This window comes from Labrus mixtus, chromosome 23 (genome assembly GCF_963584025.1).
Source record: "Labrus mixtus chromosome 23, fLabMix1.1, whole genome shotgun sequence".
Lineage (NCBI taxonomy): Eukaryota > Metazoa > Chordata > Actinopteri > Labriformes > Labridae > Labrus > Labrus mixtus.
Window position 1 is genome coordinate 5,239,607 of NC_083634.1, and position 17,800 is coordinate 5,257,406.

Sequence of the window (17,800 nt, forward strand, 5' to 3'; positions counted from 1 at the left end):
GACAAGTGAATGTAATTAATCTGAGAGCGAAGGAACTACACATCCCACAATCCACTGCAATTCCATCAAGACCCGTAATGATATGTAGTTTAGCGCACTTTTTAAAAAAGGTTAACAGACCTTCTTTCAAACAGCCTAAGTTTGAGGGGGTGGTAAACATTTCCATGGTAACAGTGGGCTCCACCAATCAGAGACGTCGCTGTGTCACTCTAGGATTGTGGGTAGTGTAGTCCGACGGAATACCCAAAATAGCCAATTAGTGTGTGCAGACCGGGAAGCGTAATCAATCGGATGTTGCGTACTTTTACAGCTAACAGACATAAACACAACTGAGCCCCGAGTCAAAATATTGAAGAAGAAGAAGAAGAGCAGTTTGTGGAATTACAGCAACAACACCAGAGCCTTTATAAAGTCTCATGAAGTAAAACACAGTAGGTCAGGACAGCCAGCTGACAATGACGATCATCCACCATATTTGTATTTCTCCTGAAGTCACGTTTGATCATACGAGCGAGAACTCGTGTCTGTGGAATGACCACTGTGAAATCCTCACTACAAACGGTCTCGCGGTCTGTCTGATTCTTAGTGTGTGCGTTCGGAGGATTATAATGTTGAAAATCGGTTGATTTCAACAAGTCTGCTCTCCCACATTTTTAAAATCAGTCGTCAGCAAAAAAACATTTCCTCCATTAAACTGATGTCAGATCGAAGAATTAAAAAAATGACTTGTTTCATCTCTAAAGACATCAGGCTTTCAGATTCAAGTGTCACTCCAGCCAGGTCACTTAAAATGTCTCCCCTCTGAGCGGCGGTGCCTCCTCTGAGCGGCGGTGCCCCCTCTGAGCGGTGGTGCCTCCTCTGAGCGGCTCCGCCCCCTCTGAGCGGCGGTGCCTCCTCTGAGCGGTGGTGCCTCCTCTGAGCGGCTCCGCCCCCTCTGAGCGGTGGTGCCTCCTCTGAGCGGCGGTGCCTCCTCTGAGCAGCGGTGCCTCAGCCGTCAGTGCAGTAATGTGTTTAACGGATGTTTCCCTCCCTCATTCCTCCTGCTTCAGATGATGGTCAATAGGACTACTGAGGTATAAACACGCTCCTTTTCATTCTTCACAGATTAAAGTCCCGTTTGTTTCTACTTTTGTTTCTGTCACTTCCACAGCACTGCATGGAGTAAAAAATCACCATGTTGGTTTATTTCACTGTTTCATTTTTTTGGTTTTGGTTTAGTAAGGTGTCGACATGCACGGCTGACGTGAATGGCCGAGCTCATGCTGCGTGTCTGCTTATCTGTTATTCTTTGATTCATGCTGTTTGTTTTCATTTAATCTTTACAGTTTTTATTTATTCTGTTACCAGTTTGTTTATGTGACCTTTAATGGAAACATTTAGAAATATCTTAAAACAACATCCTTATTAAGCTGTGTGGTTCACTCCTTTATTTCTGATTGTGTTTTTAATTCTGAGAAGTTTTCAATGGATGAAATCACAATAACAATGAATGTAGAAAGTCTGTTTGTTCGTCTTGTTATGTTGTCTGACGTGCTGCATGTTGTTGTTGTTTTTAAAATGCACTATGAAAATAAGATTGGAAAATGACTAATTATAACAGAATCCTGCAAACAATACCACCTATCTATCTATGATCTATGGAAACCCAGTGCTGCCCAAATTAAAATCAGTAAATAAAATATGATTTCATCAGTTTGAAATCATATTTCCTTCTGTGTGTCGAAGATAAAATCTGAAACTGTCTGAGGAAAAGAGACAAACAAAACAAGTTTCATCCTTAAGTGCCGTCTTTAAAAACACACTGATTATTCATTAAACAGTAAGTGTGTGAATCACCAGAGGCCCAAGATACAATATTATCACGATACTTGACTCGTGCTACAATAATATTGTGATTTGAAACATTTTGCGATATGCTGAGAATTGCAATACAATATATGACAATTAAGCTTTTTGAACTGCATATTATGTCCACAAAATTTAAATAAATCAAGGACGCTTTTGTCAAATAATTCTCAGTTTATTTATCTCACTTTAATATTTTTATTTCTACACAACGGGAGTCGAGCCCACAGACCGACCAACACTGTGATTAAAGTAGAACCTGTAAAAGGCTGCATGCACCTCACAAACTGAACTGTAAACTATTTCAGTTTAAACAAACTTAACTGGACACAAACATGTTCAACCCCTTCAGCAATTAAAATGTAAAAAAGCATATTTGCCACTAATATATTCAAAGTATCGTTACTTGGCGACCATGAGATGATGTGATAACGGCATACTGAATCGATTTTTTTCCCCCACCTCCAATAATCCGTCACTCATTACTCTGATTTCTTAAATTATATTTCTGCACGAACAATGCATTCATAGACAACGTCTAGAATTAACTCTGACTCCTGTAGGTTTCAACATAAAAAATTAAAACAAATAAAATCAACTTAAATACATCTCCTACAAAGTTCTTTCACAATGTTTTTTTTGATTTGGCAGTCCTGGTTTTCCATCCTTAACAGAGCTAACAAAGTGTTTGAAACGCATGACTCATCATATAAATCTGCACATGATTCCACTCTTGAACTATCTCTGACAGCGCTAATCAGTAATGGCATGAGAAGCTTGTAAGATTTAAGGAAACGTTAAAAAAAAAAACGACTTGGCCTTAATTAGCATGTTTGCATCTCTGGGCTCCGTTACTTTGCAACCATTCTGAGCTTTTGACTGTGTAAAGTTTTTGAAACCATCACGTTGGTCACTGTATTCTTCACACTTTTATAAACAAACTTTCTCACGTTAAATCGGACCACACTTACAGAACGGCAAGGTAAGGCAAGAATTTCACAACTCCTCACACCTGCTCTGCCAATCTCTCTAACTTCTCTCATGTACTTCTCTCATTTCTAACTCTTGGTTCTTCTCTGATGTACAGTTAGCATAGTGCACTTTGGTGTTAAAGTACCCTCCTCCTGACACTTTGAGTTGTTCTCTATTATTTGTATTTTTTGGGGGTTTTGGGTACCTAATGTTGTTCGTCCATCTACATGTTAATCTTGATGACGATCTGTGTGTGCTGTACATCTATTTTTGATTTCCTTCTTTTCATTTTTTTTAAATTTCCTTTGAAGCCGGAGAAAGGCCTTCGTTTTACTTTCTGTGGTTGAAAACATGCATGGAGGTGATGTGAGTGTCTGAGTGTGTATCTTTTGGGGGTTGTGTGTCTGTGGGTGCAACTTAACCCTGACATTTAAAGAATTATGATTTCCATTTTTCTTTCCTTTCTAACTTGTTTGTTATTTTTATTTTGTTCACCTGTGATGCTTAATGCGACTGCTGCATGCTGGGAAGACAAAAGATCAGGAGAGTCAATAGAAGAGGTCCAGTGACAGGATGTGAAGGCTTGTTGTCTGACCTCTCTCCTCTTCTCTGTGTGTCCGTCTGTCTCCTGCCTCTCTGTCTTTCAGAGTGGATTCACCCCGCTGCATATCGCTGCCCACTACGGCAACGTCAATGTGGCCACGCTCCTGCTGAACCGAGGGGCGGCGGTCGACTTCACGGCAAGGGTACGTAACAAAACGACTGAATAATCACTGAGGGCGCACTCACACTATAGGCAAAGTTGTCCTGTACTGATCATAAGCACGATTGATAATAATCTATACATTTGGAAATCTTTACAATATTCTGTGTTAAAATGGCTCTTAAAATACTGACACTTCAGTAAAACAGATGCTATGGCGTCCTGTGAATTAGATGCCAGATTGTACCTTAATAGAGATGCTTAAGGATCTTAAAAAGACTTAAAGAGTTGTAGGCCCCAAATGGGGTGAATTTTTGAGTTTCCTCCATGTAGTGCCTACCTGAAGTGTTTGTGTACTAGAGACAGGGTGCTAAAACACAGTAGCTGAAATGCTAACAAGCTGCTCATCCCCAACACTTCCTTGGGACTCAATGAGGAGTACATTAATCCTTAATATAAACTAGTCGCCAACTTCCATGCAGAGACATTGATGATGTGAGTTACTTAAAAAAAACACTTCTATCGGATGTTATCTCGGTTATTTACCAGTTATTGACATTTTAAATTGTTGCATTGGAAACACCGACCATGCAGACAGAAAAACAGAGAAATGCTCCAAAGCAAAAAGCTTATTTACATGCCAACAAAATGCAGTTGAATGGATAATATCATCAGTGATATCTGAATCTTGTGAAGTAAATATAAAAGACAAACCCAGGGGGAGTCGTTTTGTTTGAAATTTCTCTTCTGGCCTTTCAGACGCATGTTGGGTCCCTTTAATCGATATCAGCCAGAATACAAATTCAGATCGCCTATTTTTAGCTGTGTGAGGAGCGAGTTTAAAAATAGCTTTTTCATCATGTTGTACTCTGCACCAAAGAATTAAAACATGGTAAAAACACACCTCACTCACACACACATGCAGAGTGTATGTAGAACAGAAACATCTCTCCATGGATTACATGTGTGGCAGAAAGAGTCTGCAGAGATCTGAAATCTTATGTGATCAAGAGGTTTTTGAAAATGCTCCTGTAGTCAGAGACGACTGCAGGTCTTACTTGTTCAAGTCAATGTTTTTGATAAATGTAAGAATCTTTAACAGGCATAGGACACAAAGGTGATGATTAGATTCTTCACCAACAAACATATTTGAAATGGGATTGTTTTTGTGTTTTAAAACATCATCACTGTATATTAAATCAGTATACTTTTAGTGAACACTTGCAATTAAAATATAAATATGTATTGAAGTCATTAGAAGAGATATGTGACTCCTCTCCTGCAGAATGGGATCACTCCTCTTCACGTGGCGTCCAAACGAGGAAACACAAACATGGTGGGTCTCCTACTGGACCGAGGATCCCAGATTGACGCTAAAACACGGGTGAGTGTCATAACAAAAAAAATCATCCCAAACATGAGCAGCTCATTATCGTCATCTCCATGAGTGATGACAGATGTGAACGTGAGCTTAACGCTGTTGTTTTCAGCTCAGCTCAGCTCAGCGGGTCAGAGGATTAAAATGGGTATCACTGCACTTTCTGGCCTCAGCTGGCTGTTATTATCGTGTGTTTTAGCGAGCAGGACTGTCAGGTTATTAGCTGATTTCATAACACTTCTGCATGTAGACAATGACAGCTGACGTTTCCTCTGCAGGATGGTCTGACTCCTCTTCACTGTGCGGCTCGGAGCGGGCATGATGGGTCTGTGGAGCTGCTGCTGGAGAAAGGAGCGCCGATGCTGGCCAGGACCAAGGTGTGTTACCCGTCTGTTCACCCTCTGGATTTAAAGATACAGGAGCCTGTCTATATGTCGCTGCAATGATTCAGAGCAACAACCCTGAAGTTAGCTCCTGAGTTGAGGGAAACTTTACCCGCACTGAATGTCAGAAATCCATTTTCTTTGCTCCTCAAACTTGAGTCTCTATTGGCTGCTGAGCAAGGAAGCTAAACCATCCAAACACACACAAGCAGAGAGAGCAGAAAATACAGCAAGCTGCAAGCTCTGTTGCTTTAAGTTTGGCATTGTAGGAAAAAAAAAACCACTTGGTTATAATTTTAGCATTCTCAGATGATATGATGGTCAGCAGTTTAACAGTCATTTGATCATAGACCTCCATCATCAGTAAATAACCTCTTCATCACATTTCAGAACGGGCTGTCTCCTCTTCACATGGCGGCTCAAGGCGACCACGTGGAATGTGTCAAACACCTGCTGCAGCATAAGGCTCCTGTTGATGATGTCACACTGGATTACCTGACAGCGCTGCACGTGGCGGCTCACTGCGGTCACTACAAAGTCACCAAACTGCTGCTGGACAAGAGGGCCAACCCCAACGCCAGGGCGCTGGTACGATGAAAAGATGTGTCTTACAATCAGTCTGTGGAAACTCAGGAGGATGAGATATAGTCAATGGAAGATTCAGAGCGTTTTCACATTAGGCACCATTGTTTCGTACCGCGCCCGAGCACAATCACTCCTCACTCCCGTGCTGGTCAGCGTTCACCTTAGTAACATCGTTCTGTGCCTGAGTACACTTGAGTATGTACACAGACCGATACAGCAGGCGACACTATGCACATAGTTGGTTTACAAATCCCCCAAAAAGCAGAAATATAAAGAAGCAACCATGGCAACCACTCGCGTCCTGAGTCCATCAGAGACCGCCTCTTCAAGCAGACTCAGGCAAAGTACCTGAGTACAGTACGTTTGGGTTCACACTGATTAAATGAACAGGACTTTGGGGTCAAGGGTACTTGGATCTGGGCCCAGATCCCTAATGTGAAACCCCCCTTAGTGGGCTTTATAACCGCTGTGAATTATTATTTATTATGTTTTTGGGTTAACAAGGTTCCTTTGTTTTTTCTTAATAAGGGTCTAACTGAGAAATATTTAATCGTTTCTGACATTTTTCTCGGAAGAGCTCCTAAAGAGAAAGACCTTTTGTTAAGGTAGATTTGATCTCACCAGAAAATGCCGTCACAACACTTTCTTCAGAGCCATCAAAGTGCATTGACAAAAACAGTGATTTGACCCACAGAACAGGGAAGTTGCTGCTCTGAATGGATTGGTTCACTTTTTTTACATTGTTGTGCCATCAGCTGTAACAGTTCTAAAACCCAAAGTCAAACAAAAACACAAAAACAGAACCAGGAACTCCTGGGTTCCACTTTCTATCAATGGAGTCTGGAGACACTGAAGAGAGATCTAACAGCGGATTCTGGTTAAAAATATGCATCTTAGTTTTTTTCTGGAGGGATTCTTCTGTTATGTTTTTAGGCACTTAGATTGAAAAGTGAGCCTGTCAGTGACAAAAACAAGAACTTTTAGTGGACGTGCTAAGATCTGGCAAATTTGCATTAAAAGTGTCAGAAGTTATAAACCTTTCATGACTGCAGGCTCATGAAATCTACAGTCAATTAGACCCTGAAAATACCTCAATACCTCTTTCAATCCTGTTTTTTTTTTTTTTATGTTTGTTCATTATTCTGTCTGTCCTTCACAGAACGGCTTCACTCCTCTGCACATAGCCTGTAAGAAGAACCGAGTGAAAGTGATGGAGCTGCTGGTCAAATATGGAGCCTCTATTCAGGCGATAACTGAGGTACGGAGCAGCGCATCATCGTTTCTCTGAAACAATATTCAGGGTCTTTTCTTTGTTTGTTTTTGTATAGTGTTTGTAAAGTGTGTCGCCACACTCTGACTCTTAAAATAAAAGCGTGTGGTGGTCAGAATTTACTCGGACATCATGTACGACTTTTGCATATTCACTGAATGAGAACCTGTGATTATGTAACACATTTATATCCAACTCCTCTTTGACCTCCTGTTCTGTGTCCAGTCTGGTTTGACTCCCATCCACGTAGCCGCCTTCATGGGTCACCTGAACATCGTCCTGCTGCTGCTGCAGAACGGAGCCTCGCCGGACGTCAGCAATATTGTGAGTGATGGGTAAACAGGCCAATCAGGAAGAGAGAGAGAGAGAGTGTAGCTGACTTAAAAAGTTTGAGATATTACAGTCAGCTACTTAAGATATATGCAAACTTCTGTGAAATGTGTGTGTCCACTGACCATGTGTTGTGTGTACAGCGTGGAGAAACGGCGTTACACATGGCGGCCCGGGCAGGTCAGGTGGAGGTGGTGAGATGTCTGCTGAGGAACGGAGCCATGGTGGATGCTAGAGCACGGGTAAGACCACAGTAACCTATATTAGCATACCAGGTAGAACAGTTTGATTTACGTCCATGCAGAATGGTGATTTTTGTAATAAAAACTGTTAAATCTTCTCCCTCACTGTCTCGCTCAGGAGGACCAGACTCCGCTCCACATCGCCTCCCGTCTGGGTAAAACTGAGATTGTTCAGCTGCTCCTGCAGCACATGGCTCACCCTGATGCAGCCACAACAAACGGCTACACCCCCCTGCACATCTCCGCCCGGGAGGGGCAGGTAGAGACAGCATCTGTCCTGCTGGAGGCCGGAGCTTCACACTCACTGGCCACAAAGGTGGGTGGAGGAGACACATTTTGTCTTTTGATTTAACCACTTGCACACCAGGGGCGCCTGATGGTTTCCTGAGCTACATGTACAGAAAGATGTAGTTCTTGAAGCAGGCAGCCCCAGCTCCATTTCTTGAAAACAGAGCTGGCCAATCAGAGGAAAGTGGGCATGCGGGGAGGGGGGGCCTTAAAGAGACAGCAGCTGAAATGAACCGTTTCAGGAAGAGGCTGATTTGACTGACGCCAGTATCAGATATATAAGAAGGTTTTTGAGCTACACATCTACACTACTCGATAGGTGTCCCAGTGAGTTTAATAGATCTCCTTTAAGATCCGAAAAGTACCAGCAGTGTGTCCTGTGATGGAAAAAAAGCATACAGTGGAAATATTGTCAGGTCTGTTATTCGAGCAGAATGGCTCGTTTTGTTGTCTTACAGCCGACTTCTTGTCCAAAATGACTCAAATTCATCATCATTATTGACTCTTCATTAACCTGGACCCATGTTCATATACCAAGATGTTTTTATTGTGGAGCTGCCAACCGCTTCTGGAATTAAAACAAGGAGTATTTAGGGGGTTGTTGCATGATGTACACTTTAAAAAAATAGGCTGTTAGATCAACTGTGACTATCCTCCTATAGCGTCACATAAAGAGGTTAAAGTCAGACTGTTTGAGCAGGTCTCTGTCTGTTTGACCCACTTCTGATGAATGATTGATGAGTCTGTATGGCTGACCTCTGCCGAATGTAACATGAAGGCTGAACGCGGTCAAGTGATTTATCCTCCTGGTCATATCATGGAGATGTTTACAGAGAGGAAGCAGCACCGTCATACCTTCACTTTACATCCAGAGCACCTTTTAATTTATTCATACTGCATTAAAGGAGACACAAAGCCATTTCTGAGGCCGTGTTCTCGTCATGGCTCGCTGGTTCTCCTCTTAATGTCTCATTTCTTGTTTCTCTCTGGGGGATGAAGGGTGTGGCCGTCCTTGGGGAAACAAATCAGGAAAATGTGTTTTCATGCACGCTCTCCATCAATCCGAGCACTTTCACGATTTTCCTTATCCTTCAGTTGCTTTATTTTTTCCCACATCTCTGCCTAAATAAAGCCTCCTCTTTCTCCTCTTCATCCCATCACCTCTAACACCAGATTTAATCCCGCTTTGACAAACAAAGGATTGCTCTCTCTCTCTCTGAGCAGGGTTGGGTCATAAACACACGATGGTCATGTGGTTTCTGACAGCTCCAGTACGCATGACAAAATGGTAGAAGTGCCCCCTCTGCTGGTATAACTGTGTCACTTTAAGGACCTTATCATAGATGTGTGGTTTAAGGTTGCATATTATTGCATCAGCATGACAACAAGGTGGAGGCGACAGAAACAATGGATGGCATATTTGCATTTTGTAAACATTGATAATATAATATTTAGTTATGAGTCCTCGATCAGCCAATATGATTGTGTTTTTGCACGACTTTGTGGTTTTACAAGATGAGTTTTAAATCCATGCAACACAAAAAAGACATAGCCATCAAAAGAGGTAGAAAAGCCACCACCGTGTTCTGACTTGATTTATAACTGGGGTTTTTTATGCTGTATAGAATAATATGGTCAATCTCTGTAGGGAGAATGCAGAAACGTATTACTCATTTAAACATCATTGTTTGTAAAAAATATGACACATGGCTGAGATGAAACCTGTAGAAAGGTCGGCTGTGGCTCACTGGTAGTCAGTCGTTTCTTAACCAGAATGTCACGGGATTGATCCCCGCTCCTGCAGCCGCATGTCAGATGTATCCTCGGGTAAGACACTTGACCCCAAGTTGCTCCCGCTGCTTTGTCAGCAGGGTGTGAATGGGGTTAGCTAATTCTGATGGACTCTTTACTCAGCAGCCTCTACCATCAGTGTGTGAATGTGTATAGGTGTAACCTGTGGTGTAAAAGAGCTTTGAGACAAGAAAAGCGCTTTACAAGCTCAAGTCCATTTACCATTTACTGTAAAGCTATCCCATTGTTATTGTCTTAAAGGATTCTTCTTGATCTCCCTTCTCTGATTTTCTTCTCTCCACAGAAAGGTTTTACTCCTCTGCATGTGGCCGCTAAGTACGGGAGCCTGGATGTAGCCAAACTTCTGCTGCAGCGTCACGCTCCGCCTGATTCTGCGGGGAAGGTATTTATTGAAGAAGTCAAGCTTTGAAAGAGTCTAAAGTTCTCTATATCTTTAAACGCAGTGTATAAGATCCTGCAGAGTTTTTAAATCTAAGTGGTTTGTTCCTGTTTTCTGTGTGGAGGTTATGTTGACTACAGGAGCACTGGTAAGCTAGTCTGAATACAATAAACCATTACTCTGATTAAGCAACATTTAACAGAAGCCTCCCTGTCCATCTTCTCATCATCCCTCCAGGTTTCTCCTCTATTAAAACGATAACTGATCTCACCCTGCAGTATTCTCACGATAACTCTTCCTGTTCATGTGATGAGGTTTTAATAGCTTGTTGCTGCACTAACTGCTCTTTAATCTTCACTCGCTCACCATCCCTCCCTCACAGAACGGCCTCACCCCGCTCCATGTCGCAGCACATTATGATAACCAGAAGGTGGCGCTCCTGCTTCTGGACAAAGGAGCGTCCCCGCACACTATGGCCAAGGTGAGAGAGCCTGCACTGACTCAGCCCTCCCTTCATACTCTCTGCTGGAGAAAATGAGATGGCTGAGGTTGAAATTTAATTTAGTAGGGTGTAGGGTGATGCTTTGTATCTTGTGTGCACAGATTATTATCCATAGGTAATCAGTGTGAAAAAGTTTATTTTTCTATTTGGACCAATTTAGTATCTCTTACAATCAATTACTCACTCTTGGGCAAAGTCAGAAAACATGATAGTATCTTTAGGAAACAGTCTTTGGGAACAAGTGATTGCTGTTCAGCAAACAAAATAATATTTTTTACTTTTAGAAACAAGTTAGGGCCCATGTCCACCAGCATCTTTTTTTATTTGTTTTCAATGAGGTAAGAGCGTTCGCAGCAGCATGCTGCTGCCTGGAGAAAAAGTGCAGTGCCCAGCTTTTGTTTTTCTCAGTGCTCCGCCTTAAAGTGCAGCCGCTCTAAGCGCTCCGAATTGAAAATCTTTCAACTTTTCAGAAAAGTGCTGTTGATGTCACCGGCGCTCTTTTCCAAAATATATGATATTCCCCGTATTTTTCCCTCCTGTGTCAGTCATACGGTCATACAGCGTGTCAGTCATACAGCGACCGTTGTCAAAAGACTGTTGTCAAAGAGACAAGGCAGATATGCAGAGCTTTTATTCTCAGTGCAAAAATGCTTCAAGTTTCTACCAAGAGGGACCAACTTTGTATCGAGAGCTAAAAACTACAATCCTGTGGGAACCATTACTGAAGTAAAAATATTCATCGTGTTGTGCAGACAAGATGATTCTTTTGAGTGAGTATCTTTTGGAAAAGTTTATATCCGACACACACACAAGAGATGATAATCTTTTGGAATCAATTAAGTAACTCGTAGAAAAAAATACTTGTAATCTTGTGCACCCTAAGAGATCCTTTGGGAACAAGTTAGTATGAAGAGAGTAGACGTTTTTGTCCCACCCCAAAATATGAATGCAGTTGAACCACCAGCAAGCTACTACTGGATTCATGTTTGCTATAAACGTACCTCAGTTTAGATTTCTAAGGTTCAGTACATCCCTTACTCAGCTCGTCTCTTTGTTTAAAAATAACAAAAGAAAACGTTACTTAAATAGGGACAAATGTTACATTTTTCACGAGCAAGTGTTCTTAAATAAACATTCTTTCTCTCTCCTCACCTGTCGCATCAGAACGGCTACACCCCTCTCCACATCGCCGCCAAGAAGAACCAGATGGAAATCGCGACGGTGCTGCTGCAGTACGGAGCCGAGACCAACATCCTGACCAAGCAGGGCGTCACCCCGCTCCACCTGGCCTCTCAGGAGGGACACGCCGACATGGCCGCCCTGCTCATCAGCAAGGAGGCGCAGATCAACGTCGCCACCAAGGTACTATTACTGAGTAATAATATGTCAACAACACGAGATCATCACAAGAGGAATTAGAGGAAAATATGTTTTTTCCTGAAATGATATCGAGATTTTACTGGAAGAGCCGCTGTAATTATACCACTAATATGAAATAGCATGATTAGTTTAGAATTCCAGTTTGTATGACTGAGATGGTGTACTGGAAAAATCTAAGAGTCTCAGTGCTTAATAGTACACAAGCAACCATCCAAATCAAAATTAATTAATCAGTGGGGCGCGGATGGACTAGCGGTTAGGTCAGGCTATAGTCCTCAAAGCGGGCAGCACCTGCGGCTCCTTTCCCGCATGTCATTCCCCTCCCACTCTCTCTCTCTCTCTCACCCTGGTTTCCTACTTTATCCTCTGTCCTTTCAAAATAAAAGCATAAAAATAATAAGAAAACATATTTCATCACTAAATCAATAAAGTAATGATAGTTTAATGTAAGCTTCTGTTTTAAGGGAATATTTGTATCTAGCTTACAATGTCAGAAGAAGAGAGAGAGAGAGAAAGAGAGAGAGCTTCAGCCTGGAGTGACTCTATGTATGTAGTGACTGTTGTGTGTGTGTGTGTGTGTGTGTGTGTGTGTGTGTGTGTGTGTGTGTGTGTGTGTGTGTGTGTGTGTGTGTGTGTGTGTGTGTGTGTGTGTGTGTGTGTGTGTGTGTGTGTGTGTGTGTGTGTTCTTCCTGCAGAGCGGCCTCACTGCTCTCCATCTGGCAGCTCAGGAGGATAAAGTGTCCGTCGCAGAGATTCTTGCCAGGAACGGAGCCAACCTCGACCAGCAGACCAAAGTACCATCCTGCATTCTTTTCTTTCTTTCACCTTCTGGTTATAAGATAATCCGACTCTGCTGAATACAGTTTATTTACTGTGTTTAAGAGTTTATTCATAACGGGAGATTTTCTATAACGGATTCTCTTTTGTGTTTGCAGTTGGGATACACCCCGTTAATTGTAGCATGTCACTATGGAAACGCCAAGATGGTCAGCTTTCTGCTTCAGACCGGAGCCAGTGTTAATGCAAAGACGAAGGTACGGACGCTGATAATTATTATCACTGTGATCTTTATTCAACCAGTACTTCCTGTTACATCCACTGTTTGATATTTGTGTAATATTAACTACTTTTTATAAAACGCTGCTTTTTAAACGTGAAGCCTCATTTCAGTAATACTGAATCTTTCTCTTTAAACCAGATCTTTTCAATGGTCTATAAAAGGTCACATACTCTCCTCCTCTTAAACCAGTTTAAATAAGTCTCAGAGCTCCTCAAAACATGTGTGTGAAGTTTCTTGTTCTAAATCCACTCTGATCCTGTATTTGATCATGTCTATAAACCCCTCTATTTCAGCCCTGCTCAGAACAGGCTGTTTCTGTGTCTGTACCTTTAAATGTAAATGAGCTGTGTCTGACCACGCCCCCTCTCTAGAAGGGCTTGGGTGTACTCTGGCTTTCTCGCTCCATGTCCTATTGTTTACAGTGAGAAGGCAGACTCAGAGGGCAGAACAAACACCTAGCTGTGGGAGTGTCACCCACCTGGGGGAGGGGTTACTGCCCTTTGTGATGTCATGAAGGGAAAATCTCCAAACTTCCTGTTCGAGCACACATTTTCTGAAAAGTTGAGCAGGCAGAAGATGGAGAGGATGGACTTTTCTCATCATTGGGGGGTTTGTAGACGGACTAGAAACACATATTAGTGTTAGAGAAACATGGTGAAGTGGATTTTTACATAATATGTGACCTTTAAGATATTCTCATGTTCTGGAGACATGGTTTTCTCCATCTTACTGCTCAGAAGTACTCTGTGTTTAAATCAACAATTGCCTGTATCAATTGCAATATCTGTAACATCAAGAAACTTCCTCTATGTGGAAGAGAAAAGCATGTTCTAATGTTCTTGTCATAAACAATTTAATTAAACACATTTCACGTTGGCAGCAGCAGCAGCTGTATTTCAGCGTCTTTTAGAATCAATCTTTGGTAAGATTTTATTTTTGTCATCGTCTTAACTTTATTAATTTGAATCTTCCCACCACAGAACGGATACACACCCCTCCACCAGGCAGCGCAGCAAGGAAACACACACATCATCAACGTACTGCTGCAGAACGGCGCCAAGCCCAACGCTATCACTGTGGTACGTAAACACACACACACACACTTACTGTATAAACTGAACACACACACACACATATGGACACACACTCATTCGCTGTGTTCTCTCATCCAGAATGGTAACACCGCTCTGGGCATCGCTCGGCGGCTCGGTTACATCTCCGTGGTCGACACGCTGAGGGTCGTCACTGAAGAGATCATCACCACGACAACGGTACCAAACACACACACACCTGAAAGTCTCGAGTTATATTCAATGAAACTCCCGTTTTGTTCTCAAGTTAAAGGTGATTTTTATGTGACGGGATGAAATGTATTTCTGACAGTTGAACTTATGGATAACGTTTTTTTTACATTTATTTATCCAGATGAGTCTTGTTGAGATCATCACAACACATGGGACTATTACTGAACAACAGTGTCAGCGTTTTTTTTAACTAAATAAACTGTTAGGGCCATATTTTAAAAAAACAATAGTAACATGAACACAGGATTTTTCAGTAAACGCACGAGTCCAAGTCGAGTCCGAGTCCTGAAAATCCGTCTGTGAGTCGGTCTCTACAACACCGACTGCTATCTAGAGTCTAATCTGTTTCCTGTTTGGTTGCCAGACGGTGACGGAGAAGCACAAGCTGAACGTGCCGGAGACCATGACTGAAGTGCTGGATGTGTCTGATGAAGAGGGTGAGTCACGTCACAACACAACCTGTCAACGTTAACCCACAATGCAACACTCCAACAGACAGATATCAGTCATCAACGCAGAGCTTTAAGTGGAGTTAATGTTTGAGTCATCTGGCTGCTCACAGAAGCAGCTCATAGTTTGTGCTGATGTGACTGTGGGCTAGCAAGTTAGCCGTAGTTATTTTAGTTTATACTCTGTATTCTGCTGCAAAAAAATTAGTTTGGTTGACAACTGGCCTAAAACTTCTTAAGGTACTCTTACAAACTGAGCAACAAGTCCAGCCTGAAACCAATATGTTCATGGATCTTTGCTCTTTTTATCTTATTATGACTTAGAAAAACACATTAGCTTCCCTCACATTCTGTTTTTTGTCCCTTTGAGAACGTTTCAGAGATCTCTTTTTACCATAAGTAGATTGTTCAGGAGGTACAGTAGTGAGTTTCTGTGCTGTCCACCCACAGTGTTGAGAGCCATTGATGATGATGATGATGATGTTATGTCAGACGACCCGATGGAGGAGGAAGGTATTCAGCACGAGGCTTTGTGTGAAGACTTGCTGTGCTGATCTGAAGAGGAGCTGTGTGTTGTGTGTTTTGCACGATGAATGAGCCTGTGGTCACGGCTAACACTAACTCCAGTCTGATGCTTTGAGCCAGTAAAGGGAGGAACAATACAAAAAAACAGCCTACCATGAACTGTGAAGCTTACTAATGGTCATGTTATATCTTGTACTGTTAGTAATTAAATACTTAATACTGGTTTGAAGAAGAGTTATGTCGATAAAGCCAGGTTATCCGTTTATGATCCGACGGTCAGCCCGACGGTCAGCCCGAGACTCAAATAAAATTCATGCCATAAATCACTTGAGAAAGCAAGTCAATGCCTGGTTTGTTTGTGGTGGTGTTTATATAACTATATGAGCAAGATTACTAACTGAATGACATATTAAGAGTTTTTCAGATGTGCTTCATTTCCAGTTACTCTTCCTTCTTTATGGTATCCAGAAAAGGAATGCCATCAGAACACCTCTGTCTCACTACAATATGGATTTCACCCTTTAGTTTGTCTTCTCAGTCTACTGTAAAGATTAACGGTTTAAGGTTTACGTTGGAATCAAAGTCCTACATTAACCTCCTCTGCTCTGTCTGCTCGCTCCAGGTGATGACACGATGACAGGTGATGGAGGAGAGTACCTGAGGGCCGAGGACCTGCGAGAGCTCGGAGATGACTCGCTTCCCGGACAGTACATGGATGGAATGAACTACCTCCGCTTCAGCCTGGAGGGGGGACGCACTGACAGGTACGCATCGCTCTACAACTAATCATCTTATCAACTTACGGCCCTGACACACCAAGGAGAGCGTCGGCCGCCTGTCCTAGTTGGACCTTCAGTTAGCGGTCGTCGTCCTAGTTTTTGCGGCACCCGTCTGCCTTTTTCGCCCAGTTCCACATGTTGAATTGACGTCGGTGAGAGGACTCTCTCTGATTGGGTGTTGGGAGGTTTCATTTCTCTCCAGCTCTCTCAGGTTCAGTAAAGCCCCTTGAGCATGCCGCTGTAGTCTCCATGCTTTCAGCCATTAGTGCAGTTTCTCCTTATTTGTCTTCTTTTCTTTTTCCACTAAAAGACCAAGAGCTGACAACACCAGCGCCATTTTCAACTTTTTATCAGACATTATTCTCCATTAGTAGACTACCTATAATACGAGTGGTGAGCAACAGCGGTGTGAAAATTGTCTTCTCGTATCATAACAACGGACTATCACCCCCTGCTGGCATGGAGAGTTAATTCCTCTCACGCATGAGCAGAACGTACGTGGTGGTTGGCAGTCAGCTGTAGTCTTTGCGGTGTGTTCAAGTGCAACTTTTTGGCCAAGACAAAAGGCGTCATGAGGCGACATGAATATGCTTGGTGTGTCAGTGCCTTTAAAGCCAATAAAACACCACAACGCTTGTTCAGTTTGCTCGGTACACTCGTTAAAATGTTGTATGCATGACGTTCATATATCATAAATGAACCAGTTAACTTTCCATGGTGACCCTTTTTCTGTTTAACGATTGTTTCTACTTGCTCTAACTTAAACCTGAATCAGTGTGTGTGCATCTCTATGACATCTTTCAACTAACTCTCCTGTGTTCTATATGTGTTTGTGTGTGTTTGTGTGTGTGCAACCTCTCCTGTTCATTCTTCATCGTCGGTCTCCCCTGTCATGCCTTCATAGTCGAATGCAAAGGTATGTGCTGACGCTGGCCTCATGTGTGGCCTTTTAACTGTCGGGCACTCCTGAAAGTAACCTCCCATAAGTCTCCTGTTGACCGGCTCCTGAGCGCAGGCTTACTCTGTGTTTCCTGTAATGTTTACATACATATTAACAGAAGTACAGTAGTCAGTAGATTAGCATAACTTTTAGCAAAGTGTAAGAAGTGTGTGAATCAATGCTAGCCTTGATGCTGTCAATTTTGAATTTCAGAAATGTTTTCCTGTCTGTTTATATTAAGAGCAGTTTTCTTTTTCTCTCCTCCAGTTCCGACCGGTCGTTCACACCCACCCACCACAGCTACTACTCCCCCAAACATGATGGGATCATGGACGAGATACTCAACTGTCAGGTACACAACATCAACGATACTCACTATTAAAGCCGGGGGAAGAATACACCTCGAATTAGAAGTTGAACATCTCTGAAATGTTGTTTGTATCATTGATTTACTATCCTTAAAGGAAGAATGTGCGACTTTTTTGATCCAGTAGATGTCGCCCTTGAGCACCACTCTCCTCCAGCGACACACCTCCAACCCCCCAAACCCCCTCCACTCAAGTTCGCACTAGGGAGTCCGGCTGGAGCTGCACCTGTGTCCTACATTGTTGTGTTAGCAGGCTAATGTTAGCGCTCTTTAGCTAGCTCGTAGCTTCACATTGCATGTAACCTGA

General features: G+C 42.5%; 1 protein-coding gene across 1 annotated transcript in view; it reads left to right on the top strand.

Annotated features, from left to right (window-relative positions):
- The window catches only part of ank2b (ankyrin 2b, neuronal), a 192,932-nt gene that overhangs the window by 134,306 nt on the left and 40,826 nt on the right, over positions 1-17,800 (top strand). Inside the window, exons 7-25 of the mRNA XM_061031352.1 lie at positions 3,465-3,563; positions 4,806-4,904; positions 5,177-5,275; positions 5,672-5,869; positions 7,026-7,124; positions 7,362-7,460; positions 7,610-7,708; positions 7,827-8,024; positions 10,092-10,190; positions 10,570-10,668; positions 11,854-12,051; positions 12,765-12,863; positions 13,005-13,103; positions 14,110-14,208; positions 14,302-14,400; positions 14,798-14,870; positions 15,333-15,395; positions 16,030-16,171; positions 17,394-17,478. Coding sequence (XP_060887335.1) covers positions 3,465-3,563; positions 4,806-4,904; positions 5,177-5,275; positions 5,672-5,869; positions 7,026-7,124; positions 7,362-7,460; positions 7,610-7,708; positions 7,827-8,024; positions 10,092-10,190; positions 10,570-10,668; positions 11,854-12,051; positions 12,765-12,863; positions 13,005-13,103; positions 14,110-14,208; positions 14,302-14,400; positions 14,798-14,870; positions 15,333-15,395; positions 16,030-16,171; positions 17,394-17,478 — 2,145 coding nt within the window. The remainder of the gene's footprint in view (positions 1-3,464; positions 3,564-4,805; positions 4,905-5,176; positions 5,276-5,671; positions 5,870-7,025; positions 7,125-7,361; positions 7,461-7,609; positions 7,709-7,826; positions 8,025-10,091; positions 10,191-10,569; positions 10,669-11,853; positions 12,052-12,764; positions 12,864-13,004; positions 13,104-14,109; positions 14,209-14,301; positions 14,401-14,797; positions 14,871-15,332; positions 15,396-16,029; positions 16,172-17,393; positions 17,479-17,800) is intronic.